The sequence below is a fragment of the Erpetoichthys calabaricus genome, chromosome 8 (genome assembly GCF_900747795.2).
Source record: "Erpetoichthys calabaricus chromosome 8, fErpCal1.3, whole genome shotgun sequence".
NCBI classification, from domain to species: Eukaryota; Metazoa; Chordata; class Cladistia; order Polypteriformes; family Polypteridae; genus Erpetoichthys; species Erpetoichthys calabaricus.
The window spans coordinates 38,781,016-38,799,304 of record NC_041401.2 but is presented as its reverse complement, the minus strand read 5'-3'; the positions used below and the strand labels follow the sequence as shown (position 1 = coordinate 38,799,304).

The 18,289-nt window shown below is 42.4% G+C and overlaps 2 protein-coding genes across 4 annotated transcripts in view; one reads left to right on the top strand and one right to left on the bottom strand.

Annotated features, from left to right (window-relative positions):
- ccdc14 (coiled-coil domain containing 14) overlaps window positions 1-9,237 on the top strand; it is a 37,992-nt gene extending 28,755 nt beyond the window's left edge. For all 3 annotated transcript variants that reach the window (XM_028806475.2, XM_051931002.1, XM_051931001.1), the window contains 2 exons: window positions 1,561-1,693; window positions 8,159-9,237. In XM_028806475.2, the coding sequence (XP_028662308.2) occupies window positions 1,561-1,693; window positions 8,159-9,101 (1,076 nt within the window). In that variant the 3' untranslated portion in view covers window positions 9,102-9,237. The remainder of the gene's footprint in view (window positions 1-1,560; window positions 1,694-8,158) is intronic.
- A 4,966-nt stretch (window positions 9,238-14,203) lies between these two features.
- The window catches only part of LOC114656513 (CD63 antigen-like), a 29,453-nt gene continuing 25,367 nt past the window's right edge, over window positions 14,204-18,289 (bottom strand). The window contains exons 6-7 of the mRNA XM_028808165.2: window positions 18,003-18,086; window positions 14,204-15,159 (exon numbers count right to left, since the gene is read on the bottom strand). Coding sequence (XP_028663998.2) covers window positions 15,091-15,159; window positions 18,003-18,086 — 153 coding nt within the window. The 3' untranslated portion in view covers window positions 14,204-15,090. The remainder of the gene's footprint in view (window positions 15,160-18,002; window positions 18,087-18,289) is intronic.

Sequence of the window (18,289 nt, the reverse complement as noted above, 5' to 3'; positions counted from 1 at the left end):
TGACCACCTCGGTGACCTCAGTCCCAGAGATGGGGGAGCCCACCTCTGAGTCCCCAGGCTCTGCTTCCTCATTGGAAGGCATGTTAGTGGGATTGAGAAGGTCTTCGAAGTACTCCCCCCACCGACCCACAATGTTTCGAGTCGAGGTCAGCTGTGCACCATCCCCACCATATACAGTGTTGACACTGCACTACTTCTCCCTTCTGAGACGGCCACAGCTCCGGTCAGCCGCCTCAACAATAGAGGCACGGAACATGGCCCATTCGGACTCAATGTCCCCCACCTCCCTCGGGATGTGGTCGAAGTTCTGCTGGAGGTGGGAGTTGAAGCTACTTCTGACAGGGGACTCTGCCAGATGTTCCCAGCAGACCCTCACAACATGTTTGGGCCTACCAGGCCTGACCGGCATCCTCCCCCACCATCGAAGCCTACTCACCACCAGGTGGTGATCAGTTGACAGCTCCGCCCCTCTCTTCACCCGGGTGTCCAAGACATGTGACCACAGGTCCGACGACACGACCACAAAGTTGATCATCGAACTGAGGCCTAGGGTGTCCTGGTGCCAAGTGCACATATGAACACCCCTATGCTTGAACATAGTGTTTGTTATGGACAATCCGTGACGAGCACAGAAGTCCAATAACAAAAAGTGTTTGTTATGGACAATCCGTGACGAGCACAGAAGTCCAATAACAAAACACTGCTTGGGTTCAGATCGGGGGGGCCATTCCTCCCAATCACGCCCTTCCAGGTCTCACTGTCATTGCCCACGTGAGCATTGACGTCTCCCAGCAGAACGAGGGAGTCTCCAGAAGGTATGCCCTCTAGCACCCCCTCCAGGGACTCCAAAAAGGGTGGGTACTCCAAACTGCTTTTCGGCGCATACGCACGAACAACAGTTAGGCCCCATCCCCCCCACCCGAAGGCAGAGGGAGGCTACCCTCTCGTCCACCGTGGTAAACCCCAATGAACAGGCTCCAAGTCGGGTGGCAATAAGTATGCCCACACCCGCTCGGTGCCTCTCACCGGGGGCAACTCCAGAGTGGTAGAGAGTCCAGCCCCTCTCAAGGAGATTGGTTCCAGAGTCCAAGCTGTGCGCGAGGTGAGCCCGACTATATCTAGCCCGGAACCTCTCGACCTTGCGCACTAGCTCAGGCTCCTTCCCCTTCAGAGAGGTGACATTCCACGTCCCAAGAGCCAGCTTCTGTAGCCGAGGATCGGACCGCCAAGGTCCCCGCCTTCAGCCACCACCCATCTCACACTGCACCCGACCTCCTAGGTGGTGAGCCCATGGGAAGGGGGACCCATGTTGCCTCTTCGGGCTGTGCCTGGCTGAGCCCCATGGGTGCAGGCCCGGCCACCAGGCGCTCGCCATCGAGCCCCACCTCCAGGCCTGGCTCCAGAGGGGGGCCCCGGTGACCCGCGTCTGGGCAAGGGAAAATTTCCCAGAGAAATCCTCACTCAACATTTTACATTATTTTGGGTTTTATTTCATGGATCTGATTTTTATATTACGGTTTTACACGCCCGAAGTCTTATATTTTGTTAATTGGTTTTAAGATATAGAAGAAGCACTATCAAAAATGAAGGATATCCAGTTTCAGTTAGAAACCTCTGAGAAGGAAAACCAAGTTTTGAAATTGAATCTTCAACAGCGGGATGCAGAAGTTACTAGACTACATGAATTGACAAGGTAATTTGTTTTTAAATCTAGTGTCTGTCATTGTGTAGTGGGTGAAGTAATGCGCTGTCGGTGTATGCACCCAACCTAATGTCTGTGATATATTTTTTTTCTTTTCTCACGTTAAACAGCTTTAAGTATTTTGCCTGCATTTTCAGGAAACCTTTCCAGAAGAGGTTTAAGCTAGTTTCTTCTATCTGCCTATCTTATACAATATACACAGAGTTGATGTGTAAATGATATATGTCCATGACATTCTGAAAATGTGAATAGTCACAACCTAATCTTAATTGTGTGTTTCTGGCACCTGTGCACAACTACATTTTCATATTAGCTTCAACGTTGTTACAGTGTAATTCAGAAATAATGTTTCTGCCACTAGAGGTCATACAAGTTACATTTTTTCCAGGATTTCCCCCAGTGCAGGCAAAGAAACTCCATGTTTTTGAGAAATTAACTACTTTTAGCACTGTTTGCTGCAATAGCAACATGTAAATTATTGAGTATATCCTGAAAACATGAAATATTAACACTCTACAAATTAAATTTACTTTAACCTCCTCATTGTTCTTATAAAAACATAAAAAAAGCATTGCATTTTTTGGCTTGAAAAATGACATTTTTATTAAATCTACTCTTTCTACTGTAAAATGTGCAAAAATGCGTTTGTACTTTGTAATTTTAGAAGTAGAAAGTCAAAAGTGTAGAAAGTATAATGATACTAATAATAATAATGATTAATAATATGAAATGAATAATGATGCTAATCTATACATATAAAAGGCATAGCCCTCACTGACTCATCACTAATTCCATATAGGTGGGAAATTTTGTGTGCTCATTCCTCGCGGTGTACTTACAAAAGTTAGTTATGTTTCATGTCCTATTGCAATACCCAAGAAGGGGAAATGGGTGTACCCCCTAAACTGTATATATACAGTGCATCCGGAAAGTATTCACAGCGCATCACTTTTTCCATATTTTGTTATGTTACAGCCTTATTCCAAAATGGATTAAATTAATTTTTTTCCTCAGAATTCTACACACAACCCCACATAATGACAACGTGAAAAAGTTTACTTGAGGTTTTTGCAAATTTATTAAAAATAAAAAAATTGAGAAAGCACATGTACATAAGTATTCACAGCCTTTGCCATGAAGCTAAAAATTGAGCTCAGGTGCATCCTGTTTCCCCTGATCATCCTTGAGATGTTTCTGCAGCTTAATTGGAGTCCACCTGTGGTAAATTCAGTTGACTGGACATGATTTGAAAAGGCACACACCTGTCTATATAAGGTCCCACAGTTGACAGTTCATGTCAGAGCACATACAAGCATGAAGTCAAAGGAATTGTCTGTAGACCTCCGAGACAGGATTGTCTCAAGGCACAAATCTGGGGAAGGTTACAGAAAAATTTCTGCTGCTTTGAAGGTCCCAATGAGTACAGTGGCCTCCATCATCCGTAAGTGGAAGAAGTTGGAAACCACCAGGACTCTTCTTACAGCTGGCCGGCAATCTAAACTGAGCGATCAGTGGAGAAGGGCCTTAATCAGGGAGGTGACCAAGAACCCGATGGTCACTCTGTCAGAGCTCCAAAGGTCCTCTGTGAAGAGAGGAGAACCTTCCAGAAGGACAACCATCTCTGCAGCAATCCACCAATCAGGCCTGTATGGTAGAGTGGCCAGACGGAAGCCACTCCTTAGTAAAAGGCACATGGCAGCCCGCCTGGAGTTTGCCAAAATGCACCTGAAGGACTCTCAGACCATGAGAAAGAAAATTCTCTGGTCTGATGAGACAAAGATTGAACTCTTTGGTGTGAATGCCAGGTGTCACATTTGGAGGAAACCAGGCACCACTTATCACCAGGCCAATACCATCGCTACAGTGAAGCATGGTGGTGGCAGCATCATGCTGTGGGGATGTTTTTCAGCGGCAGGGACTGGGAGACTAGTCAGGATAAAGGGAAAGATGACTGCAGCAATGTACAGAGACATCCTGGATGAAAACCTGCTCCAGAGTGCTCTTGACCTCAGACTGGGGCGACGGTTCATCTTTCAGCAGGACAACGACCCTAAGCACATAGCCAAGATATCAAAGGAGTGGCTTCAGGACAACTCTGTGAATGTCCTTGAGTGGCCCAGTCAGAGCCCAGACTTGAATCCGATCGAACATCTCTGGAGAGATCTTAAAATGGCTGTGCACCGATGCTTCCCATCCAACCTGATGGAGCTTGAGAGGTGCTGTAAAGAGGAATGGGTGAAACTGGCCAAGGATAGGTGTGCCAAGTTTGTGGCATCATATTCAAAAAGACTTGAGGCTGTAATTGCTGCCAAAGGTGCATCGACAAAGTATTGAGCAAAGGCTGTGAATACTTATGTACATGGGATTTCTCAGTTTTTTTTATTTTTAATAAATTTGCAAAAACCTCAAGTAAACTTTTTTCATGTTGTCATTATGGGGTGTTGTGTGTAGAATTGTGAGGAAAAAAATGAATTTAATCCATTTTGGAATAACGCTGTAACATAACAAAATGTGGAAAAAGTGATGCGCTGTGAATACTTTCCGGATGCACTGTAGATAGGGGAAACCCCTCTTCACTATTTCTGTGACTTCCAATATACGTAGGAAGCCCAAATTTCCCATGCTCATCCTTTACACTGTACTTACAAACGTTAAGTATGTTTCATTACATGCCATGCCCAGTAACAAACGTTCGAAAATAGCGTCTTCTTTTTGGCGGTTCTCACCATTATGCAGCAAGGAACTTTTGGAACTGACCTCTCCTTTTGGCGGTTTCATTCCTTATTTCTGTTAACAGACTATTTATTTCATGGCAGAAACGCACAAGGGCCACCCCTGGTCCCCCTTCCTTTTTCCGCATGGCCACTGTCCGCGCAACTACCACGTGGCTGGCTCCCTGCCTAAAAATGTGCATTTCTCATACACAACATTTGCAATCATAAATTAAACTCTTTACAATCACCAAATTTACTCTCAATGCTAAAATAAGCCCACGACAATTACATTGACAATCATGTTACGTTATTTTTAAAATGTTTCCTTTTCTTTTTCATAACTTCTTTAACACACTACTTCTCCGCTGCGAAGCGCGGGTATTTTGCTAGTACTGTATATACTACCAAAAAATGTTTTTTTGTAGTATATCTTTGAACAGAAGAACTGTTATATACTGCATAACGGTTTGTCTCAACAGTTCTTTCGATCATGTCGTTATAAAGAAATGACTTCAAGTAAGTAAATGGATCTTGGCTATCAACATTCACTTTTATTCCTGGCTGTTTCACTAAATCAAAACAAGATGATGCTGGTTTATTTAAAGCAGTGACAAAAGAAACCTAAACATGAGCGTCACTTTCAGATTAATCAGAAATGCTTTCAGTTTCACTGTCTGTTTTTTCACTGCCTGAAGACAGATTCACTTCATCACCACTGGTAATGAGCGAGTCTTCAAAATCACTGTTCGTATTACTGTCAAGAGCATGCCATACCTGGGCTGCTGAAAAACATTTCTTATGAGATGCTTATGAGATTAGGAGAAGACACATCTACACCACTTGCCTGGGTAACGCTCAGGCCTGATGTTTACATAAGACACGCCTATACCATTGCCCAAGTAATGCTCGGGACTAACGGTGTTAGCACTTTTACAGCACGAGAAATCCTTCTTTTCTAACGCTTACGCAAGATACGTCTAAACAGTTGCCCGAGTGACACTCGGGACTAACGCTTTTAACACTGTCTTCACAGCCTGAGTGACGCTTGGGTCTAGCACTAAGGAGATTAAAATGGCTGTCTTGGTGTCTGATGTTTAGATGGATATCAGTGATAAGCTGTTGGGTTGAAGAGGCTTTCTGTGCAGTGTTAGCAGGAGAGTCCCCCAGGATGACTGAAAAGTGCAAGCAGGCCAAAAGGTAGCATCTGCAGCAGTGGTCAAAGTGAAGGCCCACTTGTGAGAGAAATTTGGTGAGAGCATGGAGAAGGAGGTTTCTTGAAAACCTTCTTGACAACTAGTAAAGGGAAGGTGAGATGTTGCATAGGCTGCTCTCAGTAAAGTTGGCAAATATGTTGACCTAAATTGAGAATATCATTGAAGTAAAACGTGGCATTTTCAGGAAACCCCAAAAGACAGTGGGGTTTACCCTCATGAAAGAAGACCATGTTGGAAACGTTTTTTTGGGGTTGGATCCATGTCTGAGATCTTTAACACTAGAATTACCAAAGCCTACGAAAAAAATCGTAGATCCATCCCACCTTAAATCTCTTCGCACCTCTCCATCATTGTCTCTTGTCCTGTAAATGTGTCAATAAGCAGCAAGCAGCCTACTATCACATTCCCCCCCCCCCCCACCGCCGCACAGTTTTCTCAGCTCAAGTCTGTTTACCTGCGTGTCAGTTGCTTAGAGTTGTATAGAGTGAGAAGTCAAGCAAAATTACACCTTTTATAAATACTAGATCATTATTTGGAACACATGCATTTCATGTGTATTTCGTGTCTACAACAATCTATGTAAACACATTGTTAAAACAGAAATGTTTTTCATGTTTTAGTAATAACTGACAAAATGTAGACATGAAGTGTATAATGTGTGAAGCCTGAAGTCCAAATATCAAATAAACACTTTCACAGAAGGTACAAATATAACAGAACAAGTGCACTTCTGTTCAAGAATATAACTGCAGAAAAAGAACCCGCGTTAGGGTGTGACATTGACACCCTTTTGATACGACCGATTCGGTGGCGCAACGGTATCAACTGTTGACTGGTAATCAAAACTTCATGAGTTTGACCACAGACGAGTCCGTTTTGAGAAGTGAGCTGCTCTTATTCTTACTATTTTAGAATAAAAACATACATTTGATTTCAGTCTGTAACAGCTGGTGTAAATGTATGATACTTGTAAAGGTTAGCTTTGTTTTTTTTTTTTATTCAGTTTTATTCTCTCAGTCGCATTCACTTTCCCCCCCCCCCCCCCCCATCTGACACTGCTGTCTTCACATAAAGACGCGCTATAACGGGTGAACTCAGATGATGACGACGGTTCTACATCGGAGAAAGAATGCACATCACACTTTTGCCGTCGCTGTACTTTGTATATGTACACGGGAAGCTCTGCAGTCTACTTGTGACTTTACGCTGTAGGAAGTAAGTAAATAAATCAAGGTAAATAACATTCGATCTGGCTTTTATGTAAGTAACATATAAATGTTAATGTTTTGGGCACATGCACAGTCCAGATCTAAACACTAGAGTGGAGAGTTGCTCGCGTACTGAAGAGGCTCACAATATTAGGAATGAAGATGAACTTTTCTCAATATGGGGGTAGGTTTGGTGTTATTAAAATCCAAGTTATTTTCTTCCACAATTGTGGCAAAATTAATTTGCCCCATATAACTTACATTGCACTGTCCATCCCCCCACCAAGCCACGCCGCTACTGGCAGCTGCAGCCAATGGGGTGCTAGAAGAAATGTGAAATAAAAGTCATAAAAACCCAGAAAATATGCCCACTCTGAACCCAAAAATGTTCCTACATACTGATTCATGTCTTGAGGTTACATATATATCGGAAAAGTGCTTATCCACATTGTTTTCACAAAAATGTAATTTATATGTGTGAGGATCTTACACTTTTATTAAACAACTCTGGTTTCCCAGTTCACCTTATCTACCCACGTAAGAAACTTTTACCTTCACGGTTTCGGTGACTGAGATTTTACTTTGAAAATGCTCAAGTTGCCATCATGCTTTGCCAACAGTGAAAACTATAGAAATTTCCCTTTTTTTGTCTTTTTTTTCCCATAGCCAAGGTATGTGCACTTAGCTGAAAGATTAGCTGTAATTATAAACAGTAAAAGAGCCTGTTTAGCATTCGGGTTATTCATGATATTCTAGCCCACAGCACTTCAGGTGGTGACACTGAAACCTTTTCATGGGCTGCTGTTTCAATGAAAACTTCACCCACATCAGTAACTGCCAACAGCAGTAAGAGTGTGTGTCCTACTGTCTGAAAGGATGGTGCCAAGAATCTGTGTTTAAAAATTATTTCAAATGTTGTTTTAATACAAATATCACCAAAATACTGAAGGCATTATTTGCAAGACTGAAATGTTTGCCAGTTCAAAATGGATGAATTTGATGGATTTTATGCTTTTGTATTAAATTTCTTATGGTGTCTCACTGCTATTGACTGTAAACTAAGCGTGACTTTTTAAAATATTTAAATTCATATTTTTTATTATAATTTAAATAAATACAGCTTTGCTTAACAACACAACTTTCTGCAGCATATGAATATGTACAACAAGTGTGAAAAATATGGAGTTACAAATTACCAAAACCTATTCTTTTACTATTAATGTTTCTAATTTTTATATTGAAGCACCATAAATCTCTTGAGTATTTTTGCTGTGTGTGTGTCACCCTTCTTTTAATTGAAATTGCTGTCTGTTTTCACAGGAATGTACAGGAAAGCATGGTCAGGCTCATTTCAGAACTTGGTGTGGACAACAACAAACTGAAAACAGCCTCACGTCTCACCCAGACGCTCCTGGAACAATTTGAAAGTCAGCCCATAGAAGACCCTGCTTTAAATCCTGTGAGAGGCATGGTTAAAAAATACTTTGACACATTGATGGTGGAGCATCATAGTTCTTTACAAACCGATGAGGGCTTCTCAGACAAATTAGACGTAGTGTCACTAGAAAATTATAATCATGGTTTTAAACCCTCACTTTCAAATTCAAAGGAAAATGATTTTGCAGTTTTAACAGCCAGAAGGTCACCAAGTCAAGAGTTTACTTCCAAATTTCTTTCAGAGTTTGAACATAAGGGTAGTGTTTCTTTGAATGAACAAGGGAAGGTTCATGAGGCAGCACATCTTCCAGTTTTTAGTACTGCAAAGCTAACAAATGACGCAGCAATGAAAGCATCAACCACATCGTCTGGTCGAAAAACAATTGATTGTAACAGCGGTGCTTTAGATAGGCAGCCTCAAAACGATGGCAAGACCTCACCGAGTGCATTTATAAATCTACAAAGGTCAAATAATCCTGTAGTTTTGTCCAATTTTGAGAAATTCAATACACTTGCTGAATCACTTGGTACCAGAACTAGTGAAGAAGAGAAAATAACAGACACTAAAGACCACCTGGTAAAAAAATACTTTCCGAACTCTGCTTTACAAACAATAAACCAAGGACCAAAGTATAGAAGTACGGCATCCATTATTAACTCTGCTCGTTCAGTCATGGAATTCGATTGTGCCAAGTCTGACTGGAGTATGGGATCTGCAACGACGTTTAATACTCGTGACGAGCAGGACTTCAGAAACGGACTTGCTGCACTGGATGCCAGTATAGCTAATTTACAAAGGACAATAAAATCAGACTTGAAAAGATGATATTTATTAACCGATCTTCTTAACAGCTGGAAAATTAGAGCATTTGTGTAAGTAGTCTGTTTTATACATGTTTGTGTTTAATTTTAATACGATTTTTTAAACTTGTATTTTAATAAAGAAACAATTGTATGGAAAATCTGTTTGAACAATCTAGTTTGCTGTGGATTCCACTGCATATCCATGTACTGGTTTCACACTCGGTGACTACTTTGCTGGCTATTTCCCAGTTCAGCTAATTGATATCATGACTCCCAGGATCCTGTGTGGGGTTTGTGTGTTCTCTTGATGTCCGTCTGTGTGAGGTTTTCACCAGGCAATCTTACTTTCCTCCCATATTCCAAAAATGTGCATGTCACTGGTAATTAGTAAACTGTGCTCCGTGTGGACCATGTGACAGACTGGTGCTCCATCCAATGCTACCAGGATGAGCACTGCCAGCTGGTAGTCGCTGCCCAGGCTCCACAAGTTTGAAAATGGATAGATGAACCCATTAGACCTTTTGTTAATTATAAAGAATGTGTTCCTGGCCACTTCTCTTGATATATAGAACTTCAAGATACCCTCACTTCAGATGTCCCAGAAGTAATTAAACAGAATGCTTATGCATGCAAATCTTGGATAGGCCTTGGGGGTTTTGATTGTTTCGTTGTTGAAATCTGGCAAATGAACCAGGAGGAGCCCCAGCTTGCTCAAGAGCAGTGGCCGTTCGCTTTAGCAGAGGACTTTAAAAAAAGGGTACCATCAGTGATGCCCTGCTGAATCCTGAAGGCTGTGGAGTGAATTCTGGTTCAAACCATCTAGACAAGGGGTGGCCAACTACTGGCCTGGAGGGCCGCAGTGGCTGCAGGTTTTCATTCTAACCCTTTTCCTAATCAGTGACCAGTTTTCACCGCTAATTAACTTCTTTTTCCCTTCATTTTAATAGCCCTGTTTTTTAAGGATTCAGTGCTCTGAATTCATTCTTTTCTTCATTAAATGACAGCCAAACAGAAATCAAATGTGAAACAAGTCAACAGTTGACCAGCTAAATTGGGCCTTCAAACTCCAACCAGTCTCTTAATGAAAATATAATTCTTGCTGTTAATTAAACTCGTTATTTAATTCTATGGCTTGTTGCTGCTCTCAGTCTGACACAGCAGACATTTCCATAACTGTTTCTCTTTTTTCTAAGAACATTGTCAAAATGTTTTGGGGACCTGAGAGATCAACCTTATGAGACCTTCACCTTTCTTTATTTTCAGATATTGTGTGATGGGCACAGCTGAGCTGGTCATGTGGCACCCTGTTTTGTGTCTCATTTTTTGGCAGCTAATTAAAGAAAAAGAAACAACTAAGGGGCCTGAATCAAGTTAATTAAAATTAAGGCAAAAGAAGTTAATTAGCAAAAACTAATGAAGAAGATGGTTAGAATGAAAACCTGCAGCCACTGCGGCACTCCAGGACTGGAGTTGGACACCCCTGATCTAGACATTTGAATTAATTGTTTCAATGAATTAGAATGAGCAAGCAATTTCATCCAAAGTGGTACCAGAAATAATATTTAGAATAAGATCTGAATGACAGGACACAAATAAGCCATTACGCCAGTGGTAACTGCCTGCTGAGCAGTGGAAAATGCGATCTCCCTCAATATGAATTGTACACCACTGCAAATCTGCCAGTGCGGAGCGTGTGCCCTGCAGTGGACCATTGATGGTACCAGTCTGGTGTCCAATATGGCCACACACCCCTAACCATGTGAAGATGTTGGCTCGAATGTTCAGTCATTACATTGTGGTGGTTCCTGGGTACACTTTCCCCATTTTCAAGGAGTATTCCACCCAAACATGATATTTTGTTAAATGTTACTTAACAGGTGTTTTATAGGGGCTGCCAAAAAATTTTAACCTCATGTTTTCATGTAAAAAGGATGTAAGAAAGTTTATGATTCAACAGTCACAGTAGGGGGCCATTGCAGTTCAACAGCAAACCATATCAAAACATCCATGACAAGTAAACCGTTAACTCGTGTGGACGATGTGACATGACTAATGGGGGTTGTTTTCAAGTTGAGCTTTTCAGGCAGACTATACTGTACTTGAATGCTGTACATTATCAAACACGCCATCCCCACCATGAAGCACTGTGGTATCAGCAGCAGGCCCTCCTGGAAGGCTTGTAGAGGTTAAATGATTGCAGGGAAATCCTGAAGGAGAACTTGGTGCAGTCCACACTTTGGGAGAAGATTGGTTTTCCAGCAAGACAAAGACCCCAAGCATAAAGCTACAACGACATGGGGATGACTTTAAAGCAACATTAATGTCTGGGATTGGCCGGTGTTTATCAAGTGTCTGCGCATTGCTTCTAGTAACTGCCCTAAAAGTTAGTCTAGGATAAGAATTAGTCCTACCTCGGAGGAACACAGGAGTAGTAATGAAGCATCCTACTCAGCAGTACAAGTTTGTGCTTTAAACTGATGTCATGATATATGGCTCCCCCTGCCACAAAGTGATAATTGTGACATTTCATAGCTTCCTAACTCTAACTACAGTAAAAGAAGAAAAAACATAAGGTAGGATATCGCGCTAGGCTGCACGCAATTGTTGCCATATTCTGTAATGTAATGAGTACCAAGATGGGGAGACCAAGACACACACCCCCCCCAAATGAGACATAAGCCAGTTTAATTAACAAAGAACGAGCCACAGCCATTCTTGGAGAACAGTCGCCTTCCTGCCATTATGATCACAGAAAACGCCTCATAACATAACTTGTACTAAAAATAACTACAGCTATTGCTGCAAGTGGTGATCCCGATCATCTTCTGTGAACAAACAATGCATCATGCATCCAACCATCACACCCCACTTATATTTTGCGAGTCTCCGCTGCCTTCCTGAGCCCTCCCAGGCTTCTAAAGTGGCACTTCATTGTTCCAGAGGTTTGTAGAATGCAGAGTTCATTTTGCCATCAGTCACCCATTAAGCCCAGCCTGCCTTCACAGAACGATGCTGGTTTGCATCCATGACCAGCTGCGTGTTAATACAGTGATCCTGCCTTTGATTGATGATGATGTACTAATCATAAAACATACAGCATTTGTAATAATGATTCCACCGCTGTCAACTCGATATATTTTTACGAGTTCATTGGTGCCCAGCATTTCCAAAACATTCAGCCAATCCCGGGATATTCAAGCTGATCTCCACCTCAAAGCCATCTTCTGGCAGCTCTTACCAAGTGAGCACAGCTCATCAGCTCTCCTAACTCCCGCTGAAGTTTGTAGATTCCTAACTTGGGAATAGGAGAAGCATTTTAGCAATTTCCCAAAGAGTAGGGCCCCACTTGCATCTCTTGGGCAGAGATGTCAGTCCAATTGAGAATTTGTGGCTGGTCGTCGTAAAGGCTGCTCACTCAGGATCGTCAGCCCTGCAAAGCGGAGAGAGTTGGAGCAGTCGAGTCTGTCAAGGCTGCCAGAGGTGGACTAAAAGGGGGGAATTCTTAAATCAATTGTTTCGGTTTCTATATTTGTACAGGTGGAGTCCTGTTGGAATGAAATTCATGGGACCATAAAAATATGAGGAAAAATACGTATAACATCATGACTGGGGGGTCGCCAGTGATTTGCCATCTCTAACAGCTGCTCTGCTGAGTCTTACCATGTAACATGCTTGACATACAACCTTTACAACGTTTAACACCCTGCCTGGACTCACCTTTCTGCCTCCTGTGCAACTAACTTTGTGACCAAAACTCGACAATACCCACATAACCAAAAAAAAACGTCTTAAACTGCAAAAAAGTTTTATTTGAAAATGAATTTTTTTTTTTTAATAGAAATCCAAACGCACTTCTACATTTTTTCCCCATTCAGATCCCAATGCCTGATCTTGTCAATTTGTTTTTCTACAGTGTTGAAGGTACGACATTTTTCTTCATTCCAGAATCAACTTCTGCCAGTATTGTTCATTTTTATTTCTTTTAGTGTAAATGGACGCCCTTTCTCACTTTTTTTTTTGTTCATTGCAAAGAAAACTGAGAAGCGCGATGAAAAACTAACAGTACGGTATCCACACACAACATAACTACCTAAGTGGATGCAGCATTCGGCCGAGTGTGTGGAGTGATGTCTCTCCTACACTTACGCCGAGACTGGAAAGTTAACAGACGGTCACTTTCCTTTGGTTGGACAAGCAACTCTCTCTCATTTCAGGATTTGGCGGAAGTGCAGGTGCAGTCCAAAGTATTTTTGCAATGCATTAGTAACGGTGGCCATTTTTGGTTAAAAACATGAATTCCACTGAAACAGAATTCAATTTTAATGAAATGTATAACTCTAACAAGATGCTGTATGAAAGTTTGTCCAGCCCAACAAAAAAGTAGCCATTATTCTGAAAATTGTCACTGCGGTATTTGACCTGTAATAACTTTAGTGGCTTTCATTTTGGCATTAAAGAGACTTTCTGTTCACTAATGAGATGTACTGTACCTTGTCTTGCAGGCACATCGGAGGACCTCCTCGCAGGCTTTGTCAAGGTTTGTGATAACGCTTCAGGATGAGGGGGAGTGCAGTCGCTCACCGTCATCTTCTTTTCCTCACAGTGCCAAGAAGTCACCCAGTGAGAGGAACTGACCCCCCCCATCCCTTCTGCGCCTCCCAGATGAGAGCAACCCACCGGACAGAGGTCTGCTACCACTGGGACATTGGCACACCAGCACCACAAACCTTAGCTGTTTAATGGGAAGCACACTGAAGAGCATTTCTTTTATGCCTTGTGGGTCTCTCCTGCTTGGCACCACAAATTTTCTTGCTTCATCAAGTGGCCATTCCTATACCCGGGCACAACCTAACTCACTAGACAATGTATTTTACGTTGTGCCCTACCCCATCCACTTTCAGTTGGTGCAGTATGGACCCCCACAGACATCAGCCTCCCTTATTCCCGTTGGTGGCCGTTTTACTATAAATTGTTGGCCAAATGTACCTCAGCTAGATGTGCAGAGAAGTCGGTGCTACTCTGGCATCGGAATCCTCCTGATCAGCCGTACGCTTACGCTCTTGTTGCCTGTTCTTGGCTTCACTCAGGTAATTACAGTCAGTGGTGGCAGCAGACAGAGTGCAGAACCTCAGGGAGGACCGAGGTGGGCTGCAGGGTCAGCAAAGGAGGAGAGACAAAATAGAAATCGCACTCACAGCTTTATTGGACTGGAAAGATGTTTATAACTTCGGGATAGAGCAGACTTAATAAAAGAAAAAAAAAAAAAAAAATGGACAGACTGGTTCAACAATAACAGCTTGACACAGGAAACAGGATTTCCAGCATAGCAATTGAAAACATTAAGGGTTTATCTTTTATTTTACTCAATATGGCCAGATTATTTGAAGACGCATGACCCAAGTGCTCAAGATTTGCTCCACTGCCGTTTTTTTTTTTTTTTTGCTTCTCCAGATTTCCAAATTTGGAGATTGAAACAGCAGAATGGACCACAAACACGCCCGAGCGTCTGCATTTGGCCTGGTGCGGATTCAAGGAACACTAAAAATGGGTCCCCCCCGCCCCACCAGCTCATTTCTTGCAGAGATAATGATGGAATTTCAGCTTCCTCCATCAGCACAGGCCAGGATATGGGTCACAGGATCATCAAGAGGAGGGCACAGCTAAGCGTTAAAAGAAGAGTTTTAAAATAAAAGAGAAAAAACGGCCAGTCAGCTACATTTGGGCTAAAGAAAAGTGAAAAATCTCCTTTAAGCCACACTCTGTAAAGTGATTAAAGAAAAACAAATCTTCTAAAAGACAATGCCATTACACAGCTAAGTGCCACACTTGGGAGCCGAATCTGGTCACTTCATTTATGTTTTATAAAAGACCCTTTAGAAACTGTCCAAGGGAAACCAATTTATATGGAGGGACAAAAAAAAAAAAAAGTCTGCTTTGTAGTCAGTTTGTAAGCAATGGGAAGATCTATGGACGTGTCCGTGTTCAGATGAGAGACAGCATCTCCACCGCCCTTAGCGCATGCCTTCATATTCTTCTTTCAGCTGATGCAGCAAAATACAGCAAACAGTCATTCCAACAATCTGGGGTGGGGAACGACAAAATGGATTAATACAACTGTGAGAAGCACAGGCCAGCCACTCAGCCCAACAAAGTCCTCCATCCTATGCACCGATTGTCCAAAATAAAGTCAAGTTGGGATGCGAAGGCCTCTAAAGTCCTGCTCTACTTGGTCAGTTATTCCAAGTGTCTGTAGTTCTTTGCATTAAGAAAAGCCAAACATGTGTACAAAATCTGCACCTAAGTTTTCAGCCCTGTCCCATGTTCCTGATGCACAGTTAACACTTTGGAGGTGGGAGTGGACTGGTGTCGACACACATGGGTGAAGGTGGACTAACATCAACATCCATGGTTAGGGGGCGGTAAATCCGCTCTAAAACGTTGACAAAACTCACTGTTACAAAATAGTTTGACTCTTTGCTAGAAGGGAAATGAACTTTGCTGATTTGACCTCGAATCCCTGTGCATGCATGAGTAGCGAAAAGTAAACATCTAAAATGGCATCGATATCTGGTGAGAACGCGAAGCGAATGTGCAAAGTAAAAACATGCCGTGGACGACTTTTTGTATATTTACTGAATTGGACTGACTTATTGGACTCCGATCTTGATGCAAGTGATCTGAAGATCGAAAACGAAAGTCGAGTACCTGCATCAGCAGATCGTAGTGCTAAACACGTGTAGCCGACGAGCCGGTCAACGTTCACCTGGGAGGACCACCCACATACAGATCTGTGGGAGGCAAGCTGGCTACCAGACTTCAAATGACGCAGCGTGCTAGTGGACACTACGGATTACCAGCCACTCAACTACTTCAAGCTGTTATTCCAGAAAGTGTCTTTCAGCTTATGAGTGAGGAGACAAAGATATGGAAATTCACATACAGTAGAGGCTCATGGAACAAAGTGACATCAGTCGGTGTCTACTTTTCACAAGAGAACTACTTAATGGAAGATCAGGTATTTTTTTTTCTATAATTTGCTTGAACATTCCGGTTGATTTTCCGACTTCTCTTATTGCGCTAAGTATCACTCCTTGCAGCAGCGATTTATTCGTGTTAAATTCGAGATACCGGCTGTGGGGAGGGGGGGAGCGTGACATCAGGAGTGGGGAGCCGGGCAGGGCCCTCCTCGATCATGCACCAGCTTCTGTTCGAATCGCTCTACCTATGGCCACGTTTTGGAGCGGACCTTGCCTCCGCTTAGCTAGTGTTACCAGTTTGTTCATTGATTTTTAAAGTTTGTCCTGTTTCACTACTACGCGGGTTGGGCAGTGGGGGACGGCTTGTTTGTTATAGAGGTGTTGATTATTATGTGGAAACCATTGGTTTGTGTGCTTTTCAGAAAATGTTTTTTTGGCCCAAAACGAGGAAAAAAAAAAAGTTCAAGTAATAAGTGGGATCCACTGTACAGAGTCCTTTCATAAATTTTAAACATTATATTCATGTCCCCTCCTAATTTGTTTGCTGCAGTCTTTTCCCCAAAGCTCAGTCCTGGAATCAGCCTAGTGGCTCTCCTCTGGACTCTAGTGCTGCTTTGTCTTTTTAGTAACACGGAGACAAAATCTGGACGCAGTACTCTAGGCAAGGCCTCACTAGGTGTGTTATAAAGCTTTTGACTTGCACTACACACAATGTAAAACCTTTAGTGTTCTTGATCACTGCTCTACACTGTGTGGATGTGTATATTAGTGAGCCCACTAGGACTCCCAAGGTCCTTTCGAGTTTCAGACCTCCCATTGTGTTTTCAAACCGAAAATTTTTACTTCCTACACATAATACATTACATTAAATTTCATCTGCCACAAACCTGCTCAAACCCCTCTGTAATGATTTGACCGATTGCCCATTATCTGCCCTTGTACCTACAAGTAGTTGGGTGGTATCTGCAAACTTAACCGACTTATTGATGATATTCTTGTCCAGATTGTTTTGTGTATTTAAAAAGCGCGTCAGCTCCAGCACTGGGCCCCAAGGGACACCACTTTTAACAATGCTGAACTTGTCACCCTAAGGGTGAATCAAGTACTCAAGGACACTGGTGAAATTGAGGGTGGGGGTGCTGGGAGGAGTGCATTTTACGGCTGAAGGCAGGTAGGGTTTCTTTATGCAAAGAGTTGTAAAACTCTAGAACAAACTGGCGAGACATGTACTCGAGGCAGAAACCTTGTAAGGAGAATCTGGAGGAGATATTGGGACAACTTACTGTAGCTGTTAGCTAAACAAAAACGGGCATGATGGACTGAATGGTCTCCACGCGTTTGTCAAATTTATGTTCTGATTCTGAAAAGGTTGCCCTCACCATAACCCTTTAATTCCTGTGTGTTGGAGCCAATTTTGCACCCACTGACAGATCACGCTCTGAATTCCCACCACTTTTAGTTAACTAAACATCACTAACCTTTCAAGCGGTCCTTTATCAAAAGGATGGTTATTAGAGGGTCACTCGCACGTGTTTAGCGCTTCTCTTTAGTTTTAAGCATGGCTCTCATAAGGCACTAAACTTCATTCATCACAACCTGACTGCTCGTCTTGGTTACATTAGTCCCTTGTGATGATGCACTCTGAAAAGGACTATTTAAAAACACCACACCATTTTAAGAGTGAAACCTTCTATAAATATTGCTAGAATGTGAAAGGCACTATATAAAAAACTATTGCAATAATGCAACATTCTGTGTTGAGTGCCATTAAGATAAAAAGGTACACCTGTTTGTGTATTTCTACAAATTCATCCGTTTAAGTGACATTAAGTGACGGTTCTTGGGGGTTACACAGATGGCAACCTTGTATGCTACCTTACACAAGGTGTGACAAAGAGGCTGAGCGGATATATAAAAATAAAAGAATGAACTGATCAGGTACTTACATGTGTGATGCCAAGCCCCACTCCAACTCCACCAATCAGGAGGTGGTGGTCTTGAATCCAGTTCTGCAGTTTAACCACACACCCCTAAAGCAGAAAGATAGACAACAATGTTACAACATGCCACATAAAAGTCAACTCAAAGTCTGCCACCATTTTTTTGATTCTACATCACAGATGTCATTAGCTATGGCAAAGGTACTATTTTTTTTAATGTTTAGAGTGCCAAAATGGCTTGAGGAACATGACAAACTCCAGATTCCACAGATCTCAAGCCAACTGGAAAAACA